Source organism: Zeus faber (assembly GCF_960531495.2).
Source record: "Zeus faber genome assembly, chromosome: 8".
In the NCBI taxonomy this organism is placed as follows: Eukaryota; Metazoa; Chordata; class Actinopteri; order Zeiformes; family Zeidae; genus Zeus; species Zeus faber.
The window spans coordinates 14127555-14138177 of record NC_137195.1 but is presented as its reverse complement, the minus strand read 5'-3'; the positions used below and the strand labels follow the sequence as shown (position 1 = coordinate 14138177).

The following is a 10623-nucleotide window of genomic DNA, read 5'->3' as shown; positions in this document are numbered from 1 at the left end:
AATGTGAGTATGACTGCCGGGGAGGAGAGAGAGAGGGGGAGAGGGGGAGAGAGAGAGAGAGAGAGAGAGAGAGTGTGAGAGAGAGAGAGAGAGGGAGAGAGAGAGACAGGAGGGCGAGAAGAAAGACGGAGGGAAAAAAAGGCAGGGGGAAAAAATTGCAATTTTCTCTGCAGTGCCAAGTAAATCTTTATCAAATTGATGTGCCCATTACAATGGAAACTAGAATGCTATATTGGCAGATCTATTCAGCGGACACGCAGCACATGCCTGCTCCACTGCCCATTCACACAGGACCATCAAGAAATACACACACACACACACACACACACACACACACACACACACACACACACACACACACACACACACACACACACACACACACACACACACACACACACACACAGTGATGCCGTATGGGCGGAGGTGGGGTGATTGTCAGGGGCCCTCAAAAATACTTTATTTTAGTCACAGAAATGGTCAAACCAACTGCTTATTTTTTTTGTCTTGTTTTTGGTAAAAAAAGAAACTCGAAAAAAATCCAGAAGGTCTCTGTAATGCGCCCCACCCCCATATTTACATGAAATGGTTCAGTCCTGCCCAGAAGCAAATCGTACGCAAAGGCAGAAGGCAACTGATTTGGGCCCTGAAGAAGGCCTCCCTCATGGGCTGATTGGACTGGACTTCACAGCATTGACAGCAACAACTCAAAATATAGAATCCCCCAACGCAACGGCCTCAACCCACAAACCCCCCTAAAGGGGCCCCACCTGTCGGGCAGGTTTGTTTTGAAGCGCTCGCTACACATGCAAAATCAAAATGAAGGAGGAGTTATCCGTCTGGTAGTGAAGAAAGAAAAAAAAGAGGAGGAAGAGAAACAAATAGGACTAACATTATTGCAGCTATTTTCACACATAGATTTTTTTTGCTATTTTAACTGAAATGTCATCCCCGTGCTTTTTCGTGCTACACAGAAGGAAGTTCACACCAATTAATTTTGAAGGGGGCATGGGGAAGGAGGAGGGGGCCACAGATACGTACACTAAAACAAAGTCTAAGAAATAAAAGTGGGATACTGGTTCGCTTTTTCCCTATTAAATGGTCTATTAAATTCAAGGTTGGGTGAGAACAGGGTCATACCCTTAGTATGAATGGGTCATACCCTTAGTATGAATGAAATTCATACTAAGGGTATGACGCTGTTCTCGCCCAACCTTGAATTCAGGGTACAGGGTATTGCAATGTAGAGTGTACAATTCAATTGGATGTAAATGTCAGCGCAGGCAGCTATGTACCCAATGTACCCATCAGCCAGTGCGGTAAACATTTCCATGGTAACAGCGAGCTCCAACAATCAGTGACGTCGCTGTTACACTTGGGATTTTGGGTAGTGTAGTCTCCATGTAAGAGACTACACTACTTCTGTATGGGTGCTGGTACTGGCAGTAAGATTTAAATAAGAAAAAATAGGCACTGAAAAAGTAATTGGGTTGGGTGTGCGATATATACCTATTTTTTCTTAGTGTAGTCTCCACGATTTCATGGAGACTACACTACCTATACACTATACTACCCATAATCCATAATCCCTGACCAACCTTGAATTTAATAGACCATTCAATAGAGAAAAAGCGAAATCAGTATCCCGCATTTATTTTGTGCTAGTCAAAACAAAATTGAAACCCACGCATTTAAAATGTTAATATATCCATGGTCCCCACCCCCTCCACCTGCCCGCAGTGGCGTACTTTTGTCAGGTTAGTTTTAGGTGTTTTTTCGTGATTAATACTTTGTTCAATAAAAAAAAAAAGAAAAATACAGAGGAGTCAGAGAGGAGTGTAGTGCTCCAGGAGCTGGAATACTGGGGTACCATAATACAATCTGCAGATAGCGAGTTATATGGAAAGGATTCAAAGGAAAGATGGTGCTGCACTGTGAAAGATGCCGTTTAGCACATTACTTACGGTATCAGATAGTCTTGAATAAAATCGCGAGTTACACTGCATGCTCAAGGTTGCACACATGTCTGCGAACTATTATACATGTTCTTATAGCTTACTCTTTGGTCCTCTGTATTACTGGATATTGGTAATATATAATATTGGATAGTAAATATTGGAACTGCAAGCCTACCAGGGTAGAGGTATTTAAAGCTTAGAATGAGTTGATTTGGTTCTGGAGAGGTGTTACACCAATTGTGCTGGGTTGGAGTGGCCTTGTGTGGTGGGGCCCAATATGATATCTTTTTTTATGAGGCCCAAAATTCCTGGCAGTGCCCCTGCACACACACACACACACACCCACACACACCCCCACACACACACACACACACACACACACACACACACTGTCAAAAAACAAGGTAACAAGATCCAACACGCCACAAACGTCTGTTAGCGTAGAGTCATGTCCGACTGCGTTTGGTATCCAAAAATCTGTTGGAGCTTGTTTTTGTTTTGCCTGTGGCTGCAGGTTATATAAGCTCTGCGGAAACATAGAGAGCAGGGTGTGAAGTGACATTTTCCCATGCAGTGCTGGGTTTTAACAGGAAACGTACCTTTAAATACCTTCGCTATGTGGAAAACAAAGAGGGGGGAATGCTTTGTTTGTTTGTTTTGTTTGGGGTTTTTTTGCTGAAAGAATTACATGACGCGAAAGAAACACGCGATGTGGAAACCACCACAAGGTCATTGTTACTCTCATGCTTACACTAAAAAAAGGCCCATAACAAGACGAGAGGACAGATCCACAAAACAAAGAAGAGCACAGAAACGTAGCGAGCCGCAATCCAGCATCAGGGTTGATTCAAATTTGTTCGCTTTTTGCAATGGAATGAACAACTTGAGTGGGGTGTCAAGATGAATCATAAAACAAGGGCGGATGAAAAAACAGTTCTCCCACCCACCCGCCGCTCTCTCTCAGGGCAAAGCGCTCGTTGACTGCCATAATTCTCGTGTCCACCCCCCCCCCCCCACACACAGACTCTCTCTCTTTTCCATTCCTGTTCTGTCCTTCTCGTTTTTTAACGCCCTCCTCTCTTCTCCTCCCTCGTCCTTCTCTCCCCTCTCTCCGGTCTCCTGTGTGATTGGCTCCAAGGCCCCTCAGGGTGGATATAGCACCCAGTGTTGATGGTGTGTGACCTCTCTACTCTACACAGTTACTCATCTACTCATCCCACTCCATCTTGTGCGTGTGCGTGTGTGTGTGTGTGTGTGTGTGTGTGTGTGTGTGTGTGTGTGTGTGTGTGTGTGTGTGTGTGTGTGTGTGTGCGTGCGTGCGTGCGTGCGTGCGTGTGCATGCGTGCGTGTGTGTGTGTGTGCACGCGCGTGCGTGCGTACGTTTACGTGTGTGTCTATTATTGTAAATGACCTCCCCCATCCGCCCTGATGCAGGTGTTCAGGGACGGGCCCACCCCGACAGAAAGTGTGAGCTTCCTGGACATCTTGAGCGACCCCATCCCCGAAAAGCACTACAGGGAGTCCGAGGTACACAACTGTACAAAATGCACCCCCGAAAAAATGTCCACACACACACACACTCACAGATACACACAGTCACAACACACACCTATGGATAAACACACAACTGGAAAACGCTTTGCCTTGCAAGTCTTGCTACTTTAGAAAAGCTATAAATCTGTAGCACACACACCATTTCTAATCTGGTCCATTTTCATTCTCTAGTACAAGGTTAGACTCGCTGCCAGTAAGTCTTTAGAGACAAAGGTCAGTAAACAAGACTGCCAGTACACGCAGTATGCAGAGCACACACAGTATTCCGACACACACACACACACACACGCACACACACACACACACACACACACACACACACACACACACACACACACACACACACACACACACACGTATAATAAATGAGACTTTGATAAGTGACACTGTGGGAACATAAAATCCCAGGCACAAGCAATTTCCACTCATCTTTGGCCGCAGATGCATGATCTGCCTTATCGCACATTCTTTCAAGGTAGCCTGTTGAGCAACATCTGCTTGGGCTGAGGCCCAAGCAGATGTTGCACACACTCTACGTGTGTGTGTGTGTGTGTGTGTGTGTGTGTGTGTGTGTGTGTGTGTGTGTGTGTGTGTGTGTGTGTGTGTGTGTGTGCATACTGTACCACACGCACACGCTCAGCCATTGTTTCCCCTGAAGCGAGAAACATGGGCCCCTGGTTTTGCAGACTCAGCTGCTAATTTAAAGTCCCACTGTTTCCCCGCTCCCTGCTCCCCGCTGTAGGACCTGCGTCTCTGGCAGTCGAAAAAGACGGGGCGCGGGCCCCTGGAGGAAGGCTGGAGAGGCAGCGCCAAGCCCGTCATGTGCTCCTATAAGAGGGTGCAGTGTAGCTTTGAGGTCTATGGCTTCCAGGGCAGGACCGAGGAGTTCATACACAAAGTGAGATTCCTGCATTTGCCATGCTTTTTTCTTGCCATGCTTCAGAATAGAAGCTTATTATTATTATTATTATTATTATTATTATTATTATTATTAACATTAATATTAATATTAATATCAATATTAATATTATCTGTAACAAAACTTATGATTCATAATGGCTGGTGGTTTGAAGAAAAACTGTAATTCACTCGCTAACTGGATTGAATTCCAGTGAATGATGTTCCTGTGAACAGAACAGTGATTTTTGGGCCCATTTCTATCAAACATATCAGAGACGGAAATCAGCCCTAACTGCCCCCAGAATGCGCAATGTGTTTTGGTCCTACCGGTACTTTTAGGTGTAGGAGTAAAGGAATTTTGTCAACTGTGTTAACCAGGAAACTGCGACTATGTCAGGCAGGATTTAGGAGAGGTCGAGAATTGTCCTAACCATTAGGAGTTCCCAGGAGATGGCGTCAAGACATCTTTATTATTATTATTATTATTATTATTATTATTATTATTATTATTATTATTATTATTATTATTATCAACATTATTATTATTATATTTTTATAACATTAATAATAATGGTAAAATAGAAAATAAAAAAATAAAAAACCTAAAATAATAATACTATAATAAAATATATGAAAATAAATACTGAAATACATATTTATAAAAGAATATGAATGCGAATATGGCAGATGAAAAAAAATGTTTTGTCTGTCTGTGAGGTAGAAATATTTTTGTCCTCGTCAATCGTTTAGCACCATTCCCTTGGAGGGATTCTCAGAGGCTTGATAAAAAACGGGACCCTGGTGTCCCTTCATTTGTACTAAACCAAACATGGATCCTCAATCCAACAAATACTGTATTTTAAAGAAGGCACAGCATGAATACGTATCAGTGACATTACCTTGAATTTGTATGATTTAATTAAGGCTCTCCTAAATCGTTACAGAACATCCGGGACATTCTCCTGGTCGGTCACAGACAAGCGGTGGCGTGGATCGACGAGTGGCACGGTGGGTCGCTCACACTACATAGCGACCAACGTTTATATTCAGTGAACAACAGGACGCGTTTGACTCATTTCACTTTTACCCGTAACACTGTTGTGATCTCCCCCCTTCGCCCTCCCCGCAGGGATGAGTTTGGACGAGGTGAGAGAGTATGAGAGAGAACTTCAGGAGAAGACCAACAGCAAAGTCAAATGCAGCCAGAACAGCGCAGGTAAGGCTGCGGCTGCTGCAGAACTGCGGAACCGAGGGTGGGAGAAGGGAGGGAGAGGGGAGAGGGGAGTTTAAAAATATGACATACATTTAACTAACATTAAGGCCTTAAAATGTTTTGAAAAGACCGAGGTGTTAAATTGCTTGCTTATAATAAAACAGAACAGAATTTGCATGCATAGTTTTAAATAATAGGTTGCTGTTATTGCTGGTCCCCAGAAAATTGGAGAGAAATATTCAAAGTGCTGAAAGACGCATTTGAGGCTGAAAACTGAAAAGTAGTGGAAAAAATGAAAGTCGCCCGTAGAGTAAAAATATTATGGAGAGAGGAAAAAGGTATTCAAAAAGCTTCAAATTCAACTTTTGATACCTGCAGGTAGAGGGGTGGTGGGGAGGCGAACCCATAGGAAGAAGAATGGAGAGGGAGAAAGGGAACAGGAGCGAGGGATGGAGCACAGCTGTAAGAGGGAGAGAGAGAGATTTGGGGGAGGGTGGGGGGCTGGGTGGTGAAAGAGGCAACGGAGAGACTAGAAGGTAAATAGAGCTATAAGTGTGAAATGTATCTCTATTCTCTGTGATGATGATTCTTGGGTTTAATAAGACAGGAGCACAGATGGTAGGGATGAAACAGGAGATGTTGGAATGTATGTAAACCAAATAGACACACAGGTTCACAAAACACACACATATGGGAGCAAACTGCACAGAGAAACACACACACACACACACACACACACACACACACACACAAACACACACACAAACATGATAATGGAAAGGAAGTATAATCTAACGTCTTGATGGTTTTCACTTTCATTTGCCTTTCATGTCATGGACATGTAAATAATAGATCATAAACATTTGATGGGGATAATTAACTATGAAATATTGCATTAAGGGCGCCTGTTATGAGTAAAGTGAAATCCACCAGTTACAGGACGGCTGCATGAAAAGAGGAGAGGAAAAAAGAGGATAACAAGGGTAGAATGTGGGGGTGGGTGTGCGTGTGCACGTGTGTGTGTGTGTGTGTGTGTGTGTGTTCTTGTGTGTGTCTGTGTGTGAGTGTCTGTGTGTGAGAGGAAAAGCGAGACAGAGAGTGTGTGAGTTTGTGTACCGGCTTGGGACAGAGGGGGGATATGGAAGTGTGTGTGGTCCATGAAGAGATAATGCCACTGCGTCAGTGTGATGAACAGTCTAATGCAGCCACCTGCTGAACCCTCCTCATCACCAGCCCCTCCATATAAATAACCAGCCATTGCAGCACTTAACTGCAAATGTCAGCCCTGGTGGGGATCTGCATCTGGGCATGTGTGCGTCCTCATATGTACGTGTGTATGTGCGCGCTGATGTGTGTGCGTGCGTGTGTGCGGTCACCCTGCCCCCTGCTGGTTTGTATGGTGAACATTAACAGGATGGAGCTGATATCAACGGTAGTCTGTGGCATGTCACACATTTTGTGTGTGTGTGTGTGTGTGTGTGTGTGTGCGTGTGCGTCTGCCTGTATGTGGGTGTGTGTGTGTGTGTGCGTCTGTCTGTCTGTGTGTGTGTGTGTGTGTGTGTGTGTGCGTGTGTGTGTGTGTGTGTGTGTGTGTGTGTGTGTGTGTGTGTGTGCGCGTGTGTGCGTGCGTGTGCGTGTGTGAGTGAGCTACAGTCATCGCTCAAACTGCTGCAGATGGCTGCACTGTCATAACCCACCTAAACACTGTTATTGCACATATCGTGATTACACAGTAATATATCTTATTCAATTCATCTACTGCAATTAAGGCAACGGCAAGTCCAGGAATAGATGAGGGAATTCACTTGAGGACAGTGAGATGTGAGATGCTGATCTCATGTATATATCCAAACTAGAGATTTAAACACATCTTTGATCTCTCTCTGTGTTGCAGGTGCACTGGCTGTCCCTCGCCCCCCATTTTCCCGCTCCATCTCGGTGACGGACGAGCGTTCTCTCAAAAAGATGGGAGTAAAAACTGCATCCATGGCCGAGCCCTCCGCTTCCCCCTTGCCAATGTCCCCCTTGCGCCTCAACTCCACCCCTGAATGACTCCTCACACTCTCACCATGCTCGCAGCGAACAGAGTCCGCCTCTATCTCCATCCATGCACAGCTAGATCTCAGGGCACACACACACACACACTCAATGTTTTTAACTCCCAGCCGTGTTCATATCTCGGATGCATACCCAGGCACAAAAAAAAACACATGAACATGCACATGCACACAGGATACAATCAAAGCTACTTAAATGACATCTTCTCCACCAAATCAGAAAGCTACAGACATTCCCTCATTAATTCCTCCTCCAAACAGATGCACATGTAAACACAACTATGGGCTCGGTTACTTTTTTGTGATCTGATCACGCCGGGACGCATTAACTGTCAGGTCTGGACACCACCAGATCGGATCTGACACCATCTGAGATCCAATCAGCCAGACGGCTTCTCGAGGTGGGCCTGGCTTGCGTCGGGATCCGATTTCATAGAAGTGCGGACAGCAATCCCGGCCACCATGTGGACAGATTACTGGCTACGTCAGCAAACCACGGCCCATGCTCCCTAACCGCACCGATCCCGCCCCAAACCACAACTGAACAGGGAAGTGTGGAGGTGGGTTGGCTGGCGCTGGAGATGCTTGTGTAGAATCGAACGTAGTTGCTCAAAGGAATCTTTTTCGCATTCTGAAGCTGAGCACTCAGTCGATGTCGGTGAAGGTCCCATTCACAATATCAACCCACCAGCGCATTCACACACCCATCCCCGGGGGAAACGAGCACGGTGCTCACCTCCGCTGTGCCCTACCACTAAATATAATTTGAAGATTTTAAAACAACAAAACAGATTCCCTTGCATCCAGCACCATTTCACCACAAAGTAATTTTTAATATTACGCGGGAACATGGGATCCAGCCACTGAGCTTGCGTTCAAGTGTGAAGTCAGGACGCTAGGTCTGTGATCCAGTCCGGCACATCCGATCACAAAGGTCTAACCGAGCCCTCACACACACAATACACGTGTGCAAGCAGGCACGCGGCGTCTGCCTGGCCATCCCTTCAAGCCAATTCCTTGCAAGATCTTCTACGGCCCAGATACCCAGAAGCGCACCTGTGTGTGCACTAGAGCTCCCCCATCAGGAGGTGTTTCCCAGCCCCCACCCACTCCCTTCCCTCCTCCAAGATACCTTGACGCGCACCTGTAGACGCAGTCCATTAGAGCTCCCCCGTCAGAAGCCCCCCGCCCCACCCCACTGCAGCCTGCAGCCGAGAGAGAGGTGCATAAAGGATTTTAATTGAGCGGATCTAATGAGAGAGAGCAGAGGAGAGGTGGGAGCGCTGCTGTCAATGCCATGGATCTGCACCCCCCCCCCCCCCCCCCCCCCCCCCCCACCCGGCCGATAGGTCAGGCCTGCTTCATTGATGGAGTGTATCGAGGCGTTGTATTGGTTCCTTGATCCCTCTGCTCAGAGCTGCGATCAGGTCAAGCTGCGGATAACCCTCAATGACGGGTCAATAACGGCGCCACTATTTCATTTTATGAATGTATTCTGTAGGGAAGATGGGGAGAATCATCGGAGATCAATTTCATAGAAGAGAGATCGAATCATGTAGCTCGTCCCTTCATTTGTTATACAATCGTATTTGTATAGTCGACATTTTAAGTATTTATACGGAAAATATATTGTCATTTATAACTAAATTCTCAGGGTGCCTTTCCTATTTTATTAAAATGTCTATATATCTCTCTCGATGGAACGCTATCTTTCTATGATTCAGCATTGATCCGGCGCCTGCCTCGGAAAAGTGAGAGAATGGACTCACTCCACACATTATCAGACATGTTTGATTAGTATTTGGCCTTTGAAGCCAGACTAGCTGTTGGCACAGAACTCTACTCACATTTAATCAAGTCACCAATTTCACACTGGTGCGCCTATGTGGAACGCGCCGCGGTTATTCAGATCATTGGCTCTGGGCTTCCAGGGCCAGCGACAGTGATGGTACAAGTGTAAAAAGTAGCAGAGCAAACCAGCGTTGCCACGTCTGTACAAAAAGGGATGGGGGTGGGGGTGGTGGTGGTGGGGGGGGGGGGGGGGGGGGGGGGGGGGGCTTGTTTGGGCGATTAGGGGGCTGTAGGAGGAGGGTGTGTCCGTGCCTGTCATCCCGAGGATGTTCGCTGCGTCGGGGCATTGTTTCAGAACATCGGACTAAAGCCCCCGTCTCTTCATCGACAGACTAGGAAATGCCCGTGATTGATTGGCGTCGACAGCATGGCAGCTTGCTCGCAATTGCCAAATAGATAACATTCTGCCGCTCATTATGCCGTCTTCTATTCATACAAATCAAGCTTCGGCATGAAAATTTGTTATGAGCTTCCTGACAAAGGACCCGCACAAAACGAACGCGCGCGCGCACACACACACGCACACATGCAGTGCGCGCACTTACTCGTCTTACACTCACACTTTATACAGCAGCAGCAGCAGGAGGCTGATATGAAAGAGCAAGTGCTCCACGCAGCCCGGGGTGTTCACGAGAGCTGCAGAGGGACATCAAGACTCCTGGCTATACCGCATTCACATTACCTCTCCCTCTTCCTCTCCCTTTCCGTCTCCATCTCCCTATTTAAACTTTGTCTTTGTGCGATTCGACTGTCTTTTTGCGTGTTTTTCTCTTTACCCCTCCCCCCTTCGTCCCTTTCCTGCTTAATTGTCTCTTTCTCATCCCAAATCTTAATCTCCCCTTTCTTTATCTCTCTCTCTCTTTCACACTCCTCTATCCGTATGCTCCCGGCTCCCCGAGAGGGCCTCTTTAAAAAAGAAAAATAGTGTGTTCATTATATGGAAATGTCCCTCGTGGTGCATTAACATAGATCCTGACCCCGTAGCGCTGAATCACTCTGCTATTCCCAGTTATCCTGTCAGGCCTACAAATAGCACAGCGGAGGAAAGACGGGACGCTCTCTTCAGAGCCATATTTATCCAGCGCCGCTG

At 46.3% G+C, this 10623-nt stretch overlaps 1 protein-coding gene across 1 annotated transcript in view; it reads left to right on the top strand.

Moving 5' to 3' along the window:
• Window positions 1-9036, top strand: part of pitpnc1b (phosphatidylinositol transfer protein cytoplasmic 1b) — a 15866-nt gene extending 6830 nt beyond the window's left edge. The window contains exons 4-9 of the mRNA XM_080005822.1: window positions 1-3; window positions 3393-3485; window positions 4255-4410; window positions 5357-5420; window positions 5542-5628; window positions 7520-9036. The exon at window positions 1-3 is cut by the window's left edge and continues 69 nt beyond it. Of these exons, the coding sequence (XP_079861948.1) occupies window positions 1-3; window positions 3393-3485; window positions 4255-4410; window positions 5357-5420; window positions 5542-5628; window positions 7520-7677 (561 nt within the window). The 3' untranslated portion in view covers window positions 7678-9036. The remainder of the gene's footprint in view (window positions 4-3392; window positions 3486-4254; window positions 4411-5356; window positions 5421-5541; window positions 5629-7519) is intronic.
• Window positions 9037-10623: the final 1587 nt, after the last annotated feature.